The sequence below is a fragment of the Bubalus bubalis genome, chromosome 3 (genome assembly GCF_019923935.1).
Source record: "Bubalus bubalis isolate 160015118507 breed Murrah chromosome 3, NDDB_SH_1, whole genome shotgun sequence".
Lineage (NCBI taxonomy): Eukaryota > Metazoa > Chordata > Mammalia > Artiodactyla > Bovidae > Bubalus > Bubalus bubalis.
Window position 1 is genome coordinate 36447381 of NC_059159.1, and position 22604 is coordinate 36469984.

Consider the following 22604-nt stretch of genomic DNA (forward strand, 5'->3'; position numbering starts at 1 on the left):
TTCCCGACCCAGGGATCGAACCCACATCTCCTGCATTGGTAAGCGGATTCTTTACCACTCCATCACCTGGGAAGCCTCATTCTTTAACCTGCTATACAAAATCCTTCACACCCTGTTCCAGTCATCCTCTTCAGCCTTCTGTCTCCTGCCCTCTACCCCCACAAACACCTCATTATAGGATGTGCCTTGCTTTTCTCTCTCTTTGGAATACCCTTTCTCAACTTCTGCCCACCCTTCAGAAAGATTATCCTCAAATGTCCCCTCCTCTGGACAGCCTGCACTGCCTCCATCCCTCCCCCAGCCAAGCTCTTGGAGTCACTTTGTCTTCTGAGTCATACCTCTATTATAGCATTCCTGGAATCATAATACCTCTTTATATGTCTCCTCAACCATACGAGGAAGGCAGGGGCGATGTTAATTCATGTCTGAGTTCCCATTGCCTAGTATAGTGATTAGCACAAAATAGACATGGATAGATGTATGGACGGATGTATGCATGAATGGATGTTAACTTGGGTGAATGGATGGAGAATAGTAGTAAGAGAATTTAGGAGAAGTAACCCTGCGAAGATCAAAGAGAGACACCAGAGGGAGCTGACACACCACAATAAAGAAGTGGGAGGGAGGGCCAAAGACGGCTACAAGCTCTGGGGTGAGCGGCGCGCAATAGGCGAGCATCACGCAACTGGAACCGCTCACCCACCTGTGCATCCCTTTATCCTCCTTCCTAGACTGTGTTCGAGCTCACCCACCGCCCCCACCACCCCCGTAGCCTCCAACGCCACCGAGAGAGCAAACAAAGGGGAGGGAACCCCTGCAGGGTGCTTGATGCAGGGAGCCAATCAGAATGCTTTAATTTTCTGGAAGGCGGGCGCCTTCTTTTGAGGGGGCCCAGTCAGTTCCTAAACTGGTGCGGAGGGGCGGAGAGATGGGCGGGAGGAGCAGGGTGTAGAGACCGCGCGCGGGGAGGGATCCCTCGGCGGGGGTGGGGATGGAGGGCGGAGTGGGGCGGGAGGAGCCAATCAGCGCGCGTGCCTGTGAGGAGAGGGAGGGCAGCGCCGTGGCGCGCGCGATCCGGGCTGACGCATCTGGACTCCGTTCCCCAGATCCAAGTTGGGAGGGGGGAAGGAGAGGCGGGGGTAGTGGAGAGAGCGCGGGGGCGCGCGTGCGCAGTGGCGCGGGGAGGAGCAGGGACCTGGCAGCGGGTTAGGAGGCTGTGAGCTATCCGCGAACCGGGCGGACGGCGGGCGCGCGCACCATGGGGGAGAAACCCGGGACCAGGTAAGAGAGGTGGGGCCATTCGGCGGGACGTGGGCGGCGGCACCGGGCGGGTGCCGGGACGGTCCCCAGACAGGAACACCGGGGAGAGAATCCGGGGGCCGGACGCCTGGGTCCCTAGGGGACAGCCATCCGGGGCCGCACGCCTAGGTCCTCGAGGATAATGAGGGGAAGGCATGCCACAGCCCCTGCAGAAAGCGAGGGCTGAATATCAAGAAACCTGCATCGGGGTTCTCGCAGAGATGTGGGGGGCCGGACGACTGGGTTCTCCGGTGCAGCCTGCGTTGCAGGGGCGGAGGAAGGAGCAGGTGGCCGGCCCGGAGGGGACGGGTGTGGGCAGACTAGATGCTGGGGCGGGATCCCCCCTAGACTCGTGCCCAGCCACTTGAAAGCCTCCTATCCAGTACCCCACAGGCAGTCGGGCTGCCCCCACCCGTCCCAAGGGCCGGGTGGCTCTGCTTCCAAACTTCTGCTTTCCCCCGGGTTGCTAGGAGCAACAGCTTCATTTTGGGGGAGCAAAGAGTGCTTGGCGACCCTCCCCAATTCTGGGCCTTATCCCTCTTCCCGTGAGTGAGGGGAGGCTGTATCTGCCCAGGGCACGCCATCCACTCCCCGGATGTTTTCTGTGCAATCGAGGCTCCTTCCTTCCACTGACACCCCGAGTTCTCTTTTTTGGTCTCTAGCAAAATCCACTTCCTGTTGTGACCCAACACCTCCGGGGGTGAATGCCTGAGTCTCTGGGGAGCAGGAGCAAAAGAGGAAAAAGATTGGGGCTATTTGCTTCTCTCCAGAGAGGATCAGAAATGGGGGCCTGGTTCTGAGCTGTCACTTGTTCTGCAAAACATTTTACCAGCCCCACAGCTCCCCAACCATAGAGTAGGAAATCACAGGTTCCCGAGCACCCAGTTGACTGATACTGGCAAGGTGATCAGAGGGAGCACTGGTGTCCTGGATTAGGGGTTAAACACAGCAAAAGGGGAAGTCGCTGACTTGAGGGAGGCCCCAGATTTCCGTTATGTGGTTCAGGGAGGGGGACGGATGGACCACACGGGGACTGCTGACTTGGCACAATTCCTCCCACCTCCATCAAATTCTGGGCCACAGGAAATGGAGAGAATAGCAGGAAGTGTGAAGGGGCATCTGCTTCTGCTGCCCCCCTCCCCCCGACCCACTGGGCACCTCTCAGGTCACCCCGACACTCCGCCTTCTTGGCCAGCCTCAGTATACACATGCTTGCTCCTCCCTAGCCGGCAGGAGGTTGGCTGGGTTAGGATCCAAAGGGCAGGTGCCCTGCAGCTGCTTCAGGGCAATTATTCCAGAACCACACTCCAGTTGTCTAACAGACTGTGGCTGTCCCAACCCTCTGCCAAGGACTCCTAATAGGAAGAAACACTGGGACAGAGAGGAAAACCAGAAGCAAAGGGGAGGGAGAGCTGAAGGCTGCCGCAGCAGTCAGCCCCCAGGTGGGGACAAGAGATAGGGTGCTTATCCTAGTTCCCACCATACCAGTGTCTACCCTCCTTTCCTGGATGGGGGTACCTGGGGGCCTCTGTACCCTATGCCTTATAGTCTTTGGATAGCTTGGCCTTCTGGGAGGAAGGGGCATGTGACGTTGTTACAGTGGATGGGCCAGGTGGCAGGATTTCAGTTTCTACTACCTGGGGACCCTTCCCGGGTATCACTGCTGAGGCAGACTGGATTGGTAGGAGTAAGGTGGGGCAGCAAAGAACAGGCCCACAAGTGGCCAGGGCACAGGGGCTGCCAGACATCTCCCTATCCTCCCAGCAGTGGGTAGAGTCCAGGCTTAGACCTTTTCAGCAACCAGAAGGCGAAATCTCCTTCACTCCAACAAACATAATGCCAAGAACAGAGGCAGGATAGTACAATCATTTAGTGATGAAGAGCCAGAGTACCTCTGTCTGTACCCGAATTCCACCATTTACAGTCTCCGTGACCTCAGGCAAAATACTTGACCTCTCCTGGGCTTCAGTTTCCTCACCTGTAAAATAGGAATATTAGGACCTCCATCACTGCGTTGCTAAGAGTATTAAATGCGATAACACATCCGAAACACTTGCAATGCTACAGGGCATGAACCATTCACCCAATAAATGTTAGGAAGCATCATGGTGTCTGGCTTATGGCTGGAACTATGCTGGGGATGCCTAAATCAATAAGGCCTCTGCTGCTCACAGTCTAGTGAAATAGATGATACACAGCTAACTGCATGTTCTCACACTACATGTGTGCTCAGTCACTCAGTCGTGTCCAGTTCTTTGTGACCCCACGGCCTGCAGCCCACCTGGCTCCTCTGTCCATGGGATTCTCCAGGCAAGAATACTGGAGTGGGTTGCCATGCCCTCCTCCAGGGGATCTTCCCGGCCCAGGGATCGAACCCTTGTCTCTTACCTCTCCTGCATTGGCAGGCAGGTTCTTGACCACTAGCACCACCTGGGAAGCCCTATCACACTACAGGTAAAGCATAAACAAGGTGTGACAGAAACCCCAAAAAAGGGAGTGACTAGAGTGGGGCTGGATCTACTTTCTAAAGGAGGTGACATCTGAGCTAGGCCTTGAAAGACAAATAACCTTTTAAGCTGCTGAGATCAGAGACAGGGACAGTTGGAGGTTAATGGAGAGTAGGGTCACACTTAGGAACTGCCCATAATAGAAACCAATTTAGAGCCATTGCTCTTTCCAGTACTCCAGCTCTTGTGGGAGGTGGAGACCAGAGATGGAAAGAGGGAGAGGTCTTATACAACCTGCAACCTGCCCATTCAGGTCCCCCTGGAGGAGATCCTCTGGGAAAAGCCTGAGCAGTTCCTCTGGCAACCGGAGGCCATTGCCAGGGGAGGAGGGGAACTAGTTGAGGGTGGAGCAAGGAGGTTGCCATGGCAGCGAGCTTGGAGGGGCTGCCATGCTGGGAGTATTAAGGACTTGTGGTTACCTGTCCTTCTGGGGAGAAGTGGGACGGGGTAGGGCTGGGTAAAGCCCCAAAGCCTCCAGGTGGGAATCTCGGGTGAGCTCTGCCTTCTCAGGCCAGGGAGGGATGAGGTCCTGGCACCGGGGTCCCTGCTGAGTCTGAGGCAGGCAGTGGGTTTCCCTTTCTGTTTTGTTAGGGTCTTCAAGAAGTCAAGTCCTAACTGCAAGGTGAGTCTCCCACAGCGCTTCTCCTCCCGACCCTCCATGGGCCCTCACAAGGCCCGGCCTGCCCCTAGACGATCCCCAACCCCAAGCTCCCCACTTCCTGTGACAGCTAAGAGCCGACTTCCTTCCCTCCTGAAGCCCCTGGCCGCAAAGGCCTAAGCCAGCCACAGGGCTGGGTGGGGACAGGCTGGGGTCCTAAGTGAGACTCAGGGGGAGGGGCCAGAAGCCCAGGCCTGTAGCCCTCACAGGGGCCAAGCCAGGATGCCTCCCCCAGGCTATGGCCTGTTTATCCAAGGTCCTTGAGGGTATCTGGTGAGGCTGTCTAACCACCTGCCTAGGGCCAGGTTCTCCTGGACAGACAGACACACCCACCCACCTGGAACCAGTATTAGGGAGCAGTTAAAAAGCCTCAAGTTCAGCTAGTTGGGGGAAAGCCCACCACTCTCCTCTTGCAACCCTACAAAACCCCAGAGAAACTCCTTCAGAGACCCCCAGCTTGGGAGGCCCAGGGGCAGGGCAGCCACTTTTGAGGGCTCTGAAGCCCTGCCAGCCCCCTACCCAGTTTTCCTGTGACCCTTCTGCGTCCTCAGCTCACCGTGTACCTGGGAAAGCGGGACTTTGTGGACCACCTGGACAAAGTGGATCCTGTAGGTAAGTAAGAGTGCCCAGAAGGGAGCATCATGTCCCCCGAGACAGGAGGCAGTTCCTGGGCCCAGGAATGGAGGAGAGGCCCTGACAGGAACTGCACTCCTGTGTCCCCTTCCCCAGATGGTGTGGTGCTAGTGGACCCGGACTACTTGAAGGACCGAAAAGGTACTGGCCCCGAGGCCAGGGGCCTGAGGGAAGGGAGTCAGGAAGGTGGGGTTGGCACTGAGACGGGCCCCAAGGAGACAGGTGGGGAGCCGAGTCGAAAGCCAGGAGCAGGGTGAGATTCAGGCCGGTGCTATGCTGCTGAGGAAGGAGCAGCTGCTGCTACGAACTGGGTGGACTTTGGGAGGGGGGCTCCTGACCACCCCGCCTTGCCCTCCCTTGCTAGTGTTTGTGACCCTCACCTGCGCCTTTCGCTATGGCCGCGAAGACCTGGACGTGCTGGGCTTGTCCTTCCGCAAAGACCTGTTCATCGCCAACTACCAGGCCTTCCCCCCAACGCCCAACCCACCCCGGCCCCCCACCCGCCTGCAGGAGCGGCTGCTGAGGAAGCTGGGCCAGCATGCCCACCCCTTTTTTTTCACAGTGAGGATGCCCCCACCCTCTGCAGAGCAAGGGGTCCGGGACTGTGTTGGGGGGCAGGGGTGAGGCACCTGTTACAAGAAGGTCTGGGAGTAACACTGTGGGACCCTAGACCCCCAGATCCCTTCAGGGCCACCCTGCACTCCTAGCCTCTCTGCCTCTTCCCTGGGGCACCCTCCGTTTTCCTTTCTCATCCCCAAGAGTCCTTCTCCAGCCTCTTAAGTTGAGATTGGGAGGAAGATTTGGGGACTTTCTGGAAGAACTGAACTCTTTTCCTCTGCCACAGATACCCCAGAACCTGCCCTGCTCCGTCACCCTGCAGCCAGGCCCAGAGGACACGGGGAAGGTATGGGAGGAAAAGCATCCAGCAGGAGCCAGGGGCACACCTGAGGCAGGCTGGGGTGCTGAGGAGACATCAGAGTGGGACTCAGGGCAGGGAAATATGCCCCATGGCGGTGGCCCTGTGGAATGGGCGCTGTCCCCTGTCCCCATGCGATACAGCCTCCTGCTCTTGACCTGTGAGGGTAGAAGGGCTCACCTTGCACAGCCAAGACCAAGCCCAGGCCGGAGCTAGGCCTCAGGGAGGCAGAGGGAGACCCAGGCCCTAGGCTCCTCAGACCAACAGTCCTTGCCCAAGGCGAGGGAAGCAGAAAGAAGGGAGTGGTGGCAGGGACCTTGTGTAAGATGTGACCTTTTCTACCCCCCTTGAGGCCTGCGGGGTAGACTTTGAGATTCGAGCCTTCTGCGCCAAATCACTAGAAGAGAAAAGCCACAAACGGTGAGGGAAGCAACCTCCCCTCGGGCCTGACCCGACCCCTGTGGAAGGTGGGAACCAGTGTCTGACCCTCTGAAGACTGACCCTCTCACCGCTCACCCCCTGCCCCCAGGAACTCTGTGCGTCTGGTGATCCGAAAGGTGCAGTTTGCCCCAGAGAAACCCGGCCCCCAGCCTTCAGCTGAAACCACACGCCACTTCCTCATGTCTGACCGGTCCCTGCACCTTGAGGCTTCGCTGGACAAGGAGGTGGGGTGGCGACACGTGCTGCAGTGCAGGCCCTGGGGGGAGGGCTGGAACCACAGGGCGGGATGATGTTTTCAAAGGAGGTCACCTTAGCTGAGGGTGGGCTTGGGTACAGGCTGGGAGGAGGGGGGCATGCTAATAACAGGACCAGTGAAAACACCCAATTAACCTGACCCCCTCCCCTCAAAAGCTGTACTACCATGGGGAGCCCCTCAATGTCAATGTCCACGTCACCAATAACTCCACCAAGACTGTCAAGAAGATCAAAGTCTCTGGTAGGAGGTTGGGGTTGGAAGGGGGCCTTACGGTGGTCGGGGGTGGTGGGCAGTTTCTGCCAGTGTGGCCTCGAGCATCAGCTCAGCCCCAGGACAGAGCCCAGTTTGGGAGACCCACGGGGCTCAAAAACCTCAGGCTGTCTGTCCTGGGATGAGATGGAGGGGCAGTGCGGGTCCTCAGAGGGGCCGGGGCAGTGATGGCCTGGGGCCTGGGTCTGGAGCTAGGTAGGGGGTTGTCTGTACCCCATGCCCAGCAGCTTGGCACCCAGCCCCTTCCCCCCACAGTGAGACAGTACGCCGACATCTGCCTCTTCAGCACTGCCCAGTACAAGTGCCCCGTGGCTCAGGTCGAACAAGAGTGAGTAGCAGAACAGCCCTGGGAAGGGTGGGCCCTGGGAACGTGGGGGCGTGGGTGGTTCTTCTCAAAAAACTGTCTCAGCTTACTAGGGCATTCCCTCCAGTCTGAGGGTGGCTCTGAGCTGCCCGTTTTCTTGAGCAGGCTGAGCCAAAACCTACCCCTTGTGACCCGTGCCCGCAGAGAGGAGGGGCTGGTGATGGGGAGAAGCTGCTGCGGGTGGGAGCTGCCCCCTTGCCCCGCCGGCCCCCTCAGAGTCTCCCTCTTGTCCCCACCCTGCAGTGACCAGGTGTCGCCCAGTTCCACGTTCTGTAAGGTGTACACCATAACCCCGCTGCTCAGCAACAACCGGGAGAAGCGCGGCCTCGCCCTGGATGGGAAGCTCAAGCACGAGGACACCAACCTGGCGTCCAGCACCATGTGAGGGGCAGTCAGCGGGGAGGGGCAGTGGCTGCAGCGCAGGAAACTAGACACCCGTTCTGTGCGGCTGTCCCCGGGGCCAGGGCTCTATCACTGAACACATCCCAAACACCTCTCCCGTTCTCAGAGGGAGGCCAGACAAATCAGATACAGGACAGAACATGTAGCGCGTTTAGTGACGGGTGTTAAGGAGAAAAAGCAAGGCCGACATGGGAGATATAAAAGGGGAGGGTGGTAGGAGGGATGGGGAGGCCTGATCCAGAGGTGGATTCTGGGTGAAGATGCCAAGGGAGTAGGTAATGTGGATGTGCAGGGCAGGAGCACTCCAGGCAGAGGGTACCACAGGCACAAAGACCCTGAGGTGGACCACCCAGGTGTCTGAGGCAGGCCCTCTAGGGGCAACAGCTTCATAAAGTAAGGGCTGGATTTCACCCCTCCCCACCCCTCTACACAACCACACACAGCAAGCCTTGGAGGCCAGCCTGGGAGCCGGAAGTGGGGTCAGAGGGCTGATGGAGAGCAAGACAGTGCAGGGTGGCTGGGTTGCAAGGACTTGGGCTTTTACTGAGAGAGGGATGAGAAGGACCACAGCAGGGTACTTTACGTGACATGAGCATGCTGGTATCTGCAGTCCTGCCTCATGGGGGCCCCGGGGTGGGCAGTGGGCAGACCAGTGGGCTCTGGTCCAACCCCTTCCCCCAATTGCAGTGTGAAGGAGGGTGCCAACAAGGAGGTGCTGGGGATCCTGGTGTCCTACAGGGTCAAGGTGAAGCTGGTGGTGTCTCGAGGCGGGTGAGTGCTGGGCTGGGGGAGCCTGGGGGTGGGGGTGGGGCGTAGGGGTCTCCTCTGGCTCTGCACTATCATCTCTTCTTGCCACCTCTCCCCCAACCCCAGGGACGTCTCAGTGGAGCTGCCATTTGTTCTCATGCACCCCAAGCCCCATGATCACATCGCCCTTCCCAGGCCCCAGTCAGGTGAGCCTGCCACCCACCCAAGCCCACAAAGGGAGGGTCTGGAGCAAGGCCAGCGGAGAGGAAAGCTGGTCCTTTTAGCACCCACCCACCCCCCGACTCTCCTCCCCTCAGCTGCTCCTGAAACAGATGCCCCTGTGGACACCAACCTCATTGAATTCGAAACCAAGTAAGAGACTCATGCCCCACCCCTTCAAGCTTTTGACTCTCTGGACAGATTCCTGTAACATTCAGATTTACCCCGTTTTTTTCCCTTTGGGAGGCGGGATGGTTGAAGCATCCAACTGAGAGGACTTAGGCTAATGAGCTGCCAACTACCACCCCTTCTCTGTCCCTTCTGCAAGCATCTCCAGTCCCAAGGCTGCTCCGGTGCCTCTGTCTCTGGGAGGGGAGGGGACTGGGAGGTGGAGGAGGCCGCGGCCTGGGGCCCCCACCTCATCCCCTCCTCTCTACCACCAAGCTATGCCACAGACGACGACATCGTGTTTGAGGACTTTGCCCGGCTGCGGCTCAAGGGGCTGAAGGACGAGGACTATGACGACCAGTTCTGCTAGGAAGGGAGGCTGGAAGAAGGGAGTGGATGGCAGGGCGGGGGACAGGTGGAGGCAGGACCAAGACCCCCACTGTCACTGAGGGGGATCCCAGTCCCTCTTCCCTTCCCCTGCACCCACCGGCTTCCTCGACCAACCCCTCCCCCCCTCCCTGCCCCACCCCCCACCAGATACGCACTGGACCCAGCTCTTGTGGAACATGGGCATTAATTTTTTGACTTTAGCTGTGCTTCCCCAATCCCCCAGTGGGTGGCAAGCTGTGTTCACACCTCAATTTTTTGGAGGGGAAACTGAAGAGGAGTGATAGTAGGAAAAGAGGGGGAAAGCACTCCCACATTCAACCTCACACCGACACCCCCTCCTGTCACTCTTCTCTGCCTCCCATTCCTTCAGGATGAGACCCTTTGGGGGGCAAGACCACGTTGCTGTTTCTGAGCATAAAGAAGAAAATAAACCTTTTAATAGGCCGGAGTGCGTGTGTTTTCTGAGTGGCGTTTAAGGAGCGCACCGTGTGCTCATCCATGACTGTCAGCTGTGGGTGAGGACTCAAACCCTTCTCTGCACCCATGTGGCACCTGGCCCACAGGCTGTCAATAAACATTTACGGAATGACTGAACTGTACCTGTGCCCCAAGGTGAACACAGAAACTTGATTTGGTCAGTCCCGACTCAAAGGTGGTTTGATAAAGCCACAGAGCAAACTCTCTCATTTACAGACGGAATACCAACTCACTTTCCCACAGACTAGATGCTTGTGGGAGGTGGGCAGGGCAGGCCCGTCCCCTTGGGGCTGACATACACGACCACGGGGTGACCTGTTGTGACTGAGCTGTTTCCACTGCTCTGTGTGGCTGCTCCCACTGTCCGTTCCTGGGGCTCGGCGGGGCCATAGCTGCAGGAAGGAGCCACACGACTGACATCTCTGTGGAGCCTGGTACTTAAACTGTCACACAGAAGCCAAGGCAGTCAGCCAAAGGCAGTCGTGCTGCTGTGGACAAGTCCAAGAAGCTACAACCCACCGCTGCTCCTCTGACGCTCGTCAGGGACTCCCAGAGGCTCGGCCCAAGCCCCTGGCTGGGCTGGAGAGAGCGAGTGATACTCCCGACATCCCTCACCCCCACCACCCACCCCCACTCCTGCAGTCAAACCTTCCTTTTTCTCTTAAGCCTCATTCATTCGTCCCATGAGCCATCTTGATTTAAATCCCCATCATGTGCTAAGGATAGTACAGGGATGGCAGTGATCAAAACAACCTTGAAATCATTACAATTGCTCCGAAGGAGAAACGTAGTAGCTAGGGAGCTCTGACTGAGGCAAGGGCTGGAGACTGATCTCCCTGGAGGTGGTGGTGACCTTGGAACAGAGCCCTGCAAGATGAGGAGGAAGCCAGTATCCCAGGCAACAGTAACACCATGTGTGAGGGCAGCGGGAACAGAGCACATTTCAGAGGCTGAAAGAGGCCAGAGGGACTGGGACAGAGACATCCAGGGGCAAAGCAGTTCCAGATGAGGCCGGTGAGGCAATGGGGCCCCTCCTACCCGCCTTTAGTGGCTCAGTGGTAAAGAATCCGCCTGCCAATGCGGGAGATGCAGGTTCGATTCCTGGGTTGGGACGATCCCCCTGGAGGAGGAAATGGCAACCCATTCCAGTACTCTTGCCTGGAAAATTCTGTGGACAGAGGAGCCTGGCTGCAGCTCATGGGGTCACAGTCAGTCACAGAGTCAGACAACAACAAAGCATGTACATGGCTCATGAAACCTAATTAAATCATGATTTACCCACAGGCTTTAAGTGCCCCCAGAATGCCAGTGACCTTGCTTACCTCTCCACAGTAGCAGTCTATTTGCACACCCTGGTCTTCTTCACACGGAGGAACCGCCATCATCCCTCTGACTCCAGAAACCTGTTCCTTGACCTCGGAGCTCTTGGCCTATGGACCTCACAGCTTTTCAGGTGAATCCGAATCCTCTGGGGTGCACGATAAAGACACAGAATCCTAGGCTTCCACCTTCCCCGATTCTGATTCAGTTGGTCCCAGGAGGAATCCATGAATCAGGATTTTGAATTAGAACACAGTTTGAGAAACAAGGCCTTTTTTCTTTTAACTTAAAAACATTTTTAATGCTTTTAAGAAAGTGAAACATGCACATAGTTTAAAAAAAAAAAATCTGCAGGGAAGATAAGCCTCCTTCCTGCCCTTGACCCCCAGCCTCCCATTCCTCATTCCTCATTCCCAGAGGCAGCCAGTATCACCAGTTCCTTGATTATTCTTCCAAAGACATTCTTCAGACACAGTTATACCCATATAACCTATATTTCTCCCTTATTTTAAATACAGATAACAGCAAACAGAACTGGACATGGAACAACAGACTGGTTCCAAATAGGAAAAGGAGTACGTCAAGGCTGTATATTGTCACCCTGCTTATTTAACTTATATGCAGAGTACATCATGAGAAACGCTGGGCTGGGAGGAAGCACAAGCTGGAATCAAGATTGCTGGGAGAAATATCAATAACCTCAGATATGCAGATGACACCACCCTTATGGCAGAAAGAAGAAGAACTAAAGAGCCTCTCGAGGAAAGTGAAAGAGGAGAGTGAAAAAGTTGGTTTAAAGCTCAACATTCAGAAAACTAAGATCATGGCATCCGGTCCCATCATTTGAGGCAAATAGATGGGGAAACAGTGGAAACAGCGGCTGACTTTATTTTTTCAGGCTCCAAAATCACTGTAGATGGTGATTGCAGCCATGAAATTAAAAGATGCTTACTGCTTGGAAGGAAAGTTATGACCAACCTAGACAGCATATTCAAAAGCAGAGACATTACTTTGCCAACAAAGGTCCGTCTAGTCAAGGCTATGGATTTTCCAGTGGTCATGTATAGATGTGAGAGTTGGACTGTGAAGAAGGCTGAGCACTGAAGAATTGATGCTTTTGAACTGTGGTGTTGGAGAAGACTCTTGAGAGTCCCTTGGACTGCAAGGAGATCCAACCAGTCCATCCTGAAGGAGATCAGTCCTGGGTGTTCATTGGAAGGACTGATGTTTAAGCTGTGACTCCAGTACTTTGGCCACCTGATATGAAGAGCTGACTCATTTGAAAAGACCCTGATGCTGGGAAAGTTTGAGGGCAGGAGGAGAAAGGGATGACAGAGGATGAGATGGTTGGATGGCATCACCAACTCAATGGACATGAGTTTGGTTGATCTCTGGGAGTTGGTGATGGACAGGGAGGCCTGGCGTGCCACGGTTCATGGGGTCTCAAAGAGTCGGACATGACTGAGCAACTGAACTGAACTGAACAGCATACTATGCACTCTTCTACACCTGGCTTTTTCCCTTAGTCATGCAACTAGAAGAACATTCCTTTAGCAATCCATATATATCTATCTCATTCTTCATTTATTTTATTTATACATTTGGTTGCATCAAGCCTTAGTTGTGGCACATGGGCTCTTGGTTGCAATATATGGGGTTTAGTTGCCCTGTAGTATGTGGGATCTTAGGTCCCTGACCAGGGATCAAACTTGCGCCCCCTGCACTGGAAAACAGATTCTTAACCATTGGGCCACCGTGGAAGTCCTAGATCTCCCTCATTGCTTCAAAGAGTCACCTGACTTCCATTGCCTAGATGTCATTTACTTTTCAGTTGTCTATCAATGAATACGAAGGATGTCCACTCTTGCTAATTCAAACACTATTACAATAATTATCCTTTAAGATATGTCTTTTTTCACATGCAAAGTGCATATGTAGAACAAACTGTTAAAAGTAGAATTGGTGGGGGAATTCCCTGGGTGTCCAGTGGTTAAGACTCCTCGTGCTTTCACTGCCGAGGGTCCACTTTCAATCCCTGGTGGGGGAACTAAGATCCCACAAGCCGCAAAACACGACCAAAAAGAAAAAGTAAAATTAGTGGGTCAAAGAGGGTGAGCATCAATACTACATATAAAACAGATAACCAACAAGGACCTAATGTACAGCACAAGGAACACACTCAGTATCTTGTAATAACCTAATATAAAGGAAAAGAATCTGAAAAAGTATATATAGGTGACACAGTGGTAAAGAATCCACCTGACAATCCAGGAAACATAGGTTCAATCCCTGGGCTGGGAAGATCCCCTGGAGAAGGAAACAGCAACCTGCTCTAGCACTCTTGCCTGGAAAATCCCACGGACAGAGGAGCCTGGTGCGTTAATGTCCATGGGGTTGCAAAAAAAGTCAGACATGACTTAGCAACCAAACAACAAGGATATAAGAACTTCTCTTGTGGTGCAGGACGTAGCCCCAAAAAAGTATACATACAAAAAAGTGTATGTGTATTTAAAGTATATATATATATATATATATATATATATATATATAATTGAATCACTTTTCTGTACATCTGAAACTAACACAACATTATAAATCAACCACACTCCTATAAAAATTTTTTTTTTAATGAGAGAAACAAGGGTGAGCATCTTTTTGATCCCTGGGTCAAGAAGCTCCCCTGGAGAAGGAAATGGCAACCAACTCCAGTATTCGTGCCTGGAGAATCCCATGGACAGAGGAGCCTGGTGGGCTACAGTCCCTGGGGTCACAAGGAGTCAGACACAACTTTACCAACTAAAGAACAACAACAAAATTGTTGACTACATATTACGATTTAAAAACCGATGAATTTTAAATTGTAATATGTAGTCAGGTACAATCACTTTTTTTTTTTTTAATAGCTTCTTGGTTTTTTGTCACAAAACTCTTGCCCCTTCGGCTTACTCACAATTTAATACTTCCTTTTCTTTCCAGATGAAACTTCAAGATCATCATATCAACTACCATCTCAGCAGCTTCAAATGTTCCTCCTTTCACAAAACCTACTCTCAAACCCCACCCTTGGCTCTGCCTAACCAACACCTCACCCTTCTCCGCTCCAACACGGGGTTGCTGAGGCACTGTCAGAGAAAAACTGCACAACCACAGTTACTTGTTAATTCATCACATTTTTTTGCCCATGCTGTGCGGCATGTGGGATCTTAGTTCCTCTCACCAGAGCCCCCTGCGTTGGAAGCCCAGAGTCTTAACCACTGGACCGGGGACTTAACCACAAGTCCCTCAAGAAATATTTTTAACACATCCTAGGTGCCAACACCATGTTAAGCAATGGGTACAGATCTGGGCCACTACAAACTTATAGCTTCTAACCTCAGCTGGGCTCTCAATACCTGATAACTCCCAGTCCCCCTCCCCTCCATGTCCCTGATCACCTCCTTTCTCCTTCTCCCACCCTACTCACTTATTTTTCAAACCTTTCTCAAGTTCAGAGTGATTTCTCCCCCACTCTTCAGAGAGATTAGGCTCTAAGGGATAAATGAATCCCATCTCCTACCGACAAGCACTGACACTGTTTCTCCTACACCACTTGCCTCCTCCCGGGCCAGACTAATCCCTCCATCTGTGCTCAGATCACTCCCCTCCCAACTCCTCTGAGACCCTGATTCAGCAAAATGGCCCCACTCTTCAACCTCTGCCTGTCTCTCTACTGATTCTTCCTCCATGGTAAATAAACCCGCACAGGTCTCTTTCATTAAAGGAAGAAAGGGAGAGAAGAAGGAAGGAAGGAAAGAAGGGAGAGAGAAAGAAAGAAAACCAAAGAAAAAAGCATTCCTCCACACTGGGGGCTCTTTCACAGTAAAGTATTTCTCAAGTTTTTCCTCTCTCACTTTTCATGTTCATTTAATTTTTATTTTCAAAGCTGTATACACACAGTGGAAGGAGTCAGATACAACTACGAGGCCTATCACAATAAAAAGTAAGCCCCTTCCCTCTCTCCAATTTCCTTCTCCCTCAGGCAACCACTCTCACCTCATCTAGATGTTTCTTTTGGTATTTACTCCGTATCTCCAAACAAGTTCATTTTGCTACTTCTTCATGCTTCCTGCCATGTAAGGTGAAGTCTGAGCCCCTTTCACCATCCCTGCTGCTCCAGCATGGGATACTCTCTCAAGAGGATTCTGTCAACATTCAGGATTTATTGCAAATGTTCTCTGGAGCTGCACTATGTGGTATGTTCTGATTACCCTTCTCTACTCGCACAACTGTTTCCCCTGAACAACTGTCATCTTTAAAAGTTGTTTATTCTCTGAATTTATCATTAATTCTGCACTATATTCTCCTCCAAAAGAAATCTATGTATCCTCTCAATTCATTCAAAACAAAACAGATGTGACCTCTGTCTCCTTGAAAAAAAAAGCCGTCTAACTTGGGTCTAACTCTAGTCACCTTCTGAGAAGCATACTTGGGAGACAAACTTGAGACCCTGTACATATCAAAATGTCCTTATTCTGTCTTTGTTATTGATAGTCGAGCTGTGGTGACAGTCTAGATATCCCTCAAAATCTAATCTATTCTCCCATGGTGCTAGAAAAATATTGATAGTCAACCACTTAAGTAAGGACTGTATTTCTCCAAAGCCTGGAGCTGATGTGAGACCACATGACTGAGTTTTCTTCAAAGGAATGTGAGTAAAAATTACATGGGCCACTCCCTAGCCAGATGTCTGAGACAGGTGTGCCTCCTCCATGCTTTCCCTTCTGCCTTCCTGCCAGCTGCAATCCACGGATGGCAGCAATCCAGTTACGACACTGCAGACACCAACGCCCCAGAGCAGTGTTTCCCAATGTTTACTGTGCACTCAGAGCATCTGGGGATCTTCAAACACAGATACTGATGCAGTGGGTCTTGGCGAGGCCTGAGAGTCTGCTTTTCTAACAAGCATCTAGGTGGTGACGCCAATCCTATGGCCTGAAAAAACAGATTTTTTAATTAATATATTTATTTGACTATGCTGTGTCTTAGTTGCAGCATGTGGGCTCTTTAGTTGTGGCATGTGAACTCTTAGTTGAGGCATGTGGGATCTAGTTCCCTGACCAGGGATTGAACCTTGGCCCCCTAAATTGGGAGTAAGGACTACTTAGCCACTAGACCACCAGGGAAGTTCCATGAAGACCATACTTTTGAGCATAAGAGCCTAAAGGATGGCAGAGCTGCACTGCCAGCCTTGGTCTCTGTCTGATTTGTGGAAAATACTGAACTACCCACAATGAACTGTTTTCTGAGAAGAAACTAAGTTCTGTTTGGTTGAGCCACTGCATTTTTAGCCTCCCCAAAACACAGCTTCAGTAGAGAACTGCAGGCTGGAAACCACTTTCCCCCAAAATGTTGCAGGCACTGCTCCACTGGTGCAGACTGTTACTATTCAGAGGCTCAGCGCCATTCTGATTGCTGATCTGTTTTTTCTCTGGAAGCTTTTGCAAGACCTCCTTTTCTGAGACTAGTGATCTGACATTTTATGATGTGCCTTGATGCTAGTCACTTAATGAGCCCTTTTCATCTGGAAACACACATCTATTCCTCCCCTTTACCTTGTTCTCTTACAGAATTTAAATCCCTGGACTGATTCTCTAATTTTCTCACTTGCTCTTCAACCCTTTTGCTCAATGTATTCCTTCCCTCATGGTTTTATTTTAAACTGTGTTTTCTTCCATTCAATCCTCTATTATAATGTGTGCACGCTAAGTTGCTTCAGTTGTGTCCGATTCTTTGTGACCCTATGGACTGCAGCCTGCCAGGCTCGTCTGTCCATGGGATTCTCCAGGACAAGAATACTGGTTACCATGCCCCACTCCAGGAGATGGAACCTGAGTTTCTTAAATCTCCCGAATTGGCAGGCAGATTCTTTACCACTAGCGCCACGTGGGACGCCCCAATCTCTTACCTAATAGCATCAATGTTTTTTTCCTTAAGTTTTACTCTTTGTTATCTAAGGTGTTCTTTTTTTTCCCCCCCAGTATATTTTGGTCTCTGCCTTTCAGGTTAGAAAGTTTCAGCAAACATCTGGAAATCCTTTGTTTTAGATCTTTCATCTTTCTTTTAAAAAATGCATATTCTTGTTTTAATATTTATCTGGCTGCGTCGGGCCTTCCTGAGTTGGGCATACGGGTATTTCATCATGGCGCATGGGCATTCACTGCAGCACAGAGCTGCAGAGCTCATGGCTCAGGAGCTGCAGCACACAGGCTTAGCCGCCCCATGACATGTGGGCTCTTAGTTCCAGATCAGGGATTGAACCCACGTCCTCAGCACCAGAAGGGTGATTCTTCACCACTGGACCATCAGGGAAGTCCCTGTCTGCTCATCTTTCAGGGGGACATACTAAGAAGATGACTAGAAGATCTGAGGATACAGTTGGGACTTACCAACTGTGGGTTTCACTGTCGGGTGATCTGGCTAACTGCTCTGTTGAAGAACCCCTGACGTTAATACCCGTAGGTCTTTTCTCTGAATAGTCAAATAAGAGTCTTCCAGTCTCTGACCTGGAACGTATAAGCCTAGTTGCCTGAGTTCTAGAAACCACCACCCAGTAAATAACTTTCACTCAATCTCTGTCTTCAATACAATCATACCCAGGTGCCCTCCATGAGAAAGACTCTGTTTTCCATCACTAACAAAGAAACCTCCAGCAATCTGATGAGTTGGAGGTGAGTAGTTGCTGAGACACATGAAGTAAAGGAGGAGATGGCGGGGCAGAGTCAGTTCAGTTCAGTTTAGTCACTCACTCGTGTCGGACTCTTTGCGACCCCATGAATTGCAGCACGCCAGGCCTCCCTGTCCATCACCAACTCCTGGAGTTCACTCAAACTTATGTCCATCGGGTCGGTGATGCCATCCAGCCATCTCATCCTCCATCGTCCCCTTCTCCTCATGCCCACAATCCCCCCCAGCATCAGAGTCTTTTCCAAAGAGTCAACTCTTCGCATGAGGTGGCCAAAGTACTGGAGTTTCAGCTTTAGCATCAGTCCTTCCAAAGAACACCCAGGACTGATCTCCTTCAGAATGGACTGGTTGGATCTCCTTGCAGTCCAAGGGACTCTCAAGAGTCTTCTCCAACATCACAGTTCAAAAGCATCAATTCTTTGATGCTCAGCTTTCTCTATAGTCCAACTCTCACATCCATACATGACCACTGGAAAAGCCATAGCCTTGACTAGATGGACATTTGTTGGCAAAGTAATGTCTCTGCTTTTCAATATGCTATCTAGGTTGGTCATAACTTTCCTTTCAAGGAGTAAGTGTCTTTTAATTTCATGGCTGCAATCACCATCTGCAGTGATTTTGGAGCGCAAAAAAATAAAGTCTGACACTGTTTCCACTGTTTCCCCATCTATTTCCCATGAAGTGATGGGACCAGATGCCATGATCTTAGTTTTCTGAATGTTGAGCTTTAAGCCAACTTTTTCACTCTCCTTTTTCACTTTCATCAAGAGGCTTTTTAGTTCCTCTTCACTTTCTGCCATAAGGGTGGTGTCATCTGCATATCTGAGGTTATTGATATTTCTCCTGGCAATCTTGATTCCAGCTTGTGCTTCTTCCAGCCCAGCGTTTCTCATGATGTACTCTGCATATAAGTTAAATAAGCAGGATGACAATATACAGCCTTGTTACTTCAAATAATCCTCCTAATTTTAGTACTACCTACATTCCAACTAAAATGGACTGGAATGGGTGAATTTAACTCAGATGACCATTATATCTACTACTGTGGGCAAGAATCCCTTAGAAGAAATAGAGTAGCCATCATAGTCAACAAGAGAGTCCAAAATGCAGTACTTGGATGCAATCTCAAAAACGACAGAATGATCTCTGTTCGTTTCCAAAGCAAACCATTCAATATCACAGTAATCCAAGTCTATGCCTTGACCAATAATGCTGAAGAAGCTGAAGTTGAATGGTTCTATGAAGAACTACAAGACCTTCTAGAACTAACACCCAAAAAAGATGTCTTTTCATTATAGGGGACTGGAATGCAAAAGTAGGAAGTCAAGAGAGACCTGGAGTAAAGGGCAAATTTGGCCTTGGAGTACAGAATGAAGCAGGGCAAAGGCTAACAGACTTTTGCCAAGAGAACACAATGGTCATAGCAAACACCCTCTTCCAACATCACAAGAGAAGACTCTACACATGGACATCACCAGATGGTCAATACCAAAATCAGATTGATTATATTCATTGCAGCCAAAGATGGAGAAGCTCTATATAGTCAGCAAAAACAAGACTGGGAGCTGACTGTGGCTCAGATCATGAACGCCTTATTGACAAATTCAAACTTAAACTGAAGAAAGTATGGAAAACCAGTAGACCATTCAGGTATGACCTAAATCAAATCCCTTACGACAATACAGTGGAAGTGACAAATAGATTCAAGGGATTAGATCTGATATACAGAGTGCCTGAAGAACTATGGATGGAGGTTTGTGACATTGTGCAAGAAGCAAGAATAAAGACCATACCCAAGAAAAAGAAGTGCAAAAAGGCAAAATGGTTGTCTAACAAGGCCTTACAAACAGCTATGACAAGAAGAGAGGAGAAAGGCAAAGGAGAAAAGGAAAGATATACTCATTTGAATGCAGAGTTCCAAAGAACAGCAAGGAGAGATAAGAAAGCCTTCCTCAGTGATCAAGGCAAAAATATAGAGGAATACAATAGAATGGGAAAAACTAGAGATCTCTTCAAGAAAATTGGAGATCCCAAGGGGACATTTCATGCAAAGATGGGCACAATAAAGGACAGAAACAGTATGGACCTAACAGAAGCAGACCATATTAAGAAGAGGAGACAAGAATGCACAGAAGAACTGTACAAAAAAGATCTTCATGACCCAGATAACCACAATGGTGTCATCACTCACCTAGAGCCAGACATCCTGGAATGTGAAGTCAAGTGGGCCTTAGGAAGCATCACTACGAACAAAGCTAGTGGAGGTGATGGAATTCCAGTTGAGCTATTCCAAATCCTGAAAGATGAGGCTGTGAAAGTGCTGCACTCAATATGCCAGCAAATTTGGAAAACTCAGCAGTGGCCACAGGACTGGAAAAGGTCAGTTTTCATTCCAATCCCCAAGAAAGGCAATGCCAAAGAATGCTCAAACTACCGCACAATTGCATTCATCTCACAGGCTGGCAAAGTAATGTTCAAAATTCTCCAAGCTAGGCTTCAACAATACATGAACTGTGAACTTCCAGATGTTCAAGCTTGATTTAGAAAAGGCAAGAGGAACCAGAGATCAAACTGCCAAAATCCGTTGGATCATCGAAAAAGCAAGAGAGTTCCTGAAAAGCATCTATTTCTGCTTTACTGATTATGCCAAAGCCAAAGTTTATTGTGGATCACAACGAACTATGGAAAATTCTTCAAGAGATGGGAATATCAGACCACCTCATCTGCCTCCTGAAAAATCTGTATGCAGGTCAAGAAACAAGAGTTCAAACTGGTCATGGAACAACAGACTGGTTCCAAATCGGGAAAGGAGTAAGTCAAGGCTGTATATTGCCACCCTGCTTATTTAACTTATATGCACAGTACATCATGAGAAATGCTGGACTGGAAGGAGCACAAGCTGGAATCAAGATTGCTGGGAGAAATATCAATAACCTCAGATATGCAGATGACACCACACTTACGGCAGAAAGCGAAGAAGAACTAAAGAGCCTCTTGATCAAAGTGAAAGTGGAGAGGGAAAAAGTTGGCTTAAAACTCAACATTCAGAAAACTAAGATAATGGCATCTGGTCCCATCACTCCATGGCAAATAAATGGGGAAACAATGGATATAGTCACAGACTTTAATTTGGGGAGCTCCAAAATCACTAAAGATGGTCACTGAAGCCATGAAATCAAAAGACACTTGCTCCTTGGAAGAAAAGGTATTACCAACCTAAACAGCTTATTAAAAAGCAGCGACATTACTTTGCCAACAAAGGTCTGTCTAGTCAAAGCTATGGTTTTTCCAGTAGTCATGTATGGATGTGAGAGTTGGACTATAAAGAAAGCTGAGTGCAGAATTGATGCTTTTGAACTGTGATGTTGGAGAAGACTCTTGAGAGTCTCTTGGACAGCAAGGAGATCCAACCAGTCTATCCTAAAGGAAATCAGTACTGAATATTCATTGGAAGCACTGATGCTGAAGCTGAAACTCCAATACTTTGGCTACCTGATGTGAAGAACTGACTCATTGGAAAAGACCCTGACACTGGGAAAGACTGAAGGCAGAAGAAGGGGACGACAGAAGATGAGATGGTTGGATGGATGCTCATTGACTAAATAGACATGAGTTTGAGTAAACCCCGGGAGTTGGTGATGGACAGAGAGGCCTGGCACGCTGCAGTTGATGGGGTGGAAGAGTTTGACAGGACTGAGCGACTGAACTGACTGACAGCCCAGCTGTACTGTAATGCCATTGATTTAGGGGTAAATCAAGTTGCTTCTAAGCTTTCTTCACTGCTGGTTTAGTTAACCATATGACCTTCTATTTTCCAGTTTCTATTGAAAGTTTTGCTGTTATTAATAACTCCTCTCTTTCCTTGACCCCTTTCTTAAATCCCCTTATTGTTATCTTCTTAGGATTTAGGAAAAGAGTGAAGTTAAATGCTAGATGTCTCAAATTTAACTAAAACCCTCCACTCGCTTGCTAACCCTGGCCAAACTGGCTTCATGCTCAACATTCCATAAACTGTCAAGATTGATCTTTCCTGAAAGATATAGCTGGTCAGAATTCACTTCTTGAAAACCTTTCAACCGCTCCCAAATGCCTTCAAAATAAAGTTCAAATTCCTTAGCTTGCAAGCCATTCTCTGGTCTGGCTCCCCACTGCGGTCTCTCCAGTCACACCTAGCCACCAACCACACTGCGTTCATTCCAGTCAAACTTATTGGACTTCCAATATGTCGGCCCTCACAGCACTACGCGCTCGCTGTGCCTTTCCCTTTTCCACTCCAACCTCTCAGCCACCTGGTTAACCCCCCAGATTCAGTTCAAGCAACATTTCCTCCTAGAATCCTTTCTCTGTTCCTAGAGATACACCCTGGGCGTATCCCTAATAAAGCACCTATCCACTCTCACGTGAGAGGCCACCTCACTCACCTTTGTATCCCCAGAGCCAACCACATAATAAGCAATCAGAGAGGGAAACGGCTGACAGGAGCAAGCACCTCAGAATATATTGACAGTCCGTGTTTTAGCGGAGCTCCCGGTCAGAGGGAAGCGCTACGGCGAATATGTCACACTCACCAAGTCGTTTTCCCCGGGCCCCGATAGGTGGCGGAGTGGGATAGGCAGACAGAGGGTCCATGGCTGTCCAGTCTGTAATACCCCAGAGGTCCTACCATCATCACCCAGCACCCCGCAGACGCTCAAGAAATTCTTGTAGAAGAAATTAAACAGACCACAACAGTGTCGTGAAGGTGGACAGGTCTGAATGGCCTTAGACTGGGGAAATTTTCGATACTCCGTCTTACCACAGGTGGTCACGCGGTG

At 50.4% G+C, this 22604-nt stretch overlaps 1 protein-coding gene and 1 long non-coding RNA gene across 6 annotated transcripts; one reads left to right on the plus strand and one right to left on the minus strand.

Annotated features, from left to right (window-relative positions):
• Window positions 1–1143: 1143 nt before the first annotated feature.
• Window positions 1144–9714, plus strand: ARRB2 (arrestin beta 2). 4 transcript variants are annotated; one of them, XM_044939387.2, is made up of 15 exons: window positions 1144–1281; window positions 4398–4428; window positions 5016–5076; window positions 5194–5238; window positions 5462–5658; window positions 5942–6001; window positions 6366–6433; window positions 6543–6678; window positions 6866–6950; window positions 7236–7308; window positions 7588–7725; window positions 8434–8517; window positions 8620–8699; window positions 8778–8865; window positions 9041–9714. In XM_044939387.2, the coding sequence occupies exons 1-15, from the start codon at window positions 1259–1261 to the stop codon at window positions 9216–9218; spliced, it is 1347 nt and encodes a 448-aa protein (XP_044795322.2). In that variant the 5' UTR covers window positions 1144–1258; the 3' UTR covers window positions 9219–9714. The 4 variants fall into 4 exon arrangements, with proteins under 4 accessions (XP_044795322.2, XP_006060173.3, XP_044795323.2 ...); XM_006060111.4 differs by having other exon boundaries at window positions 9157–9714; XM_044939388.2 differs by having other exon boundaries at window positions 8811–8865.
• Window positions 3152–22352, minus strand: LOC123465567. 2 transcript variants are annotated; one of them, XR_006640806.1, is made up of 3 exons: window positions 22212–22352; window positions 11070–11215; window positions 3152–3277 (listed from the first exon to the last, which is right to left on the minus strand). It is a non-coding gene; the product is annotated as an uncharacterized LOC123465567 (long non-coding RNA). The 2 variants fall into 2 exon arrangements; XR_006640805.1 differs by having other exon boundaries at window positions 11070–11266.
• Between the last annotated feature and the right edge of the window lie 252 nt (window positions 22353–22604).

Coding starts and splice junctions, on each gene's coding strand:
- ARRB2 (XM_044939387.2), top strand. CDS start 1,259: ATGGGGGAGAAACCCGGGACCAG. Junction 6,434..6,542: donor GAAGAGAAAAGCCACAAACG/GTGAGGGAAGCA, acceptor CCCTGCCCCCAG/GAACTCTGTGCGTCTGGTGA. Junction 8,700..8,777: donor CCTTCCCAGGCCCCAGTCAG/GTGAGCCTGCCA, acceptor TGGTCCTTTTAG/CACCCACCCACCCCCCGACT.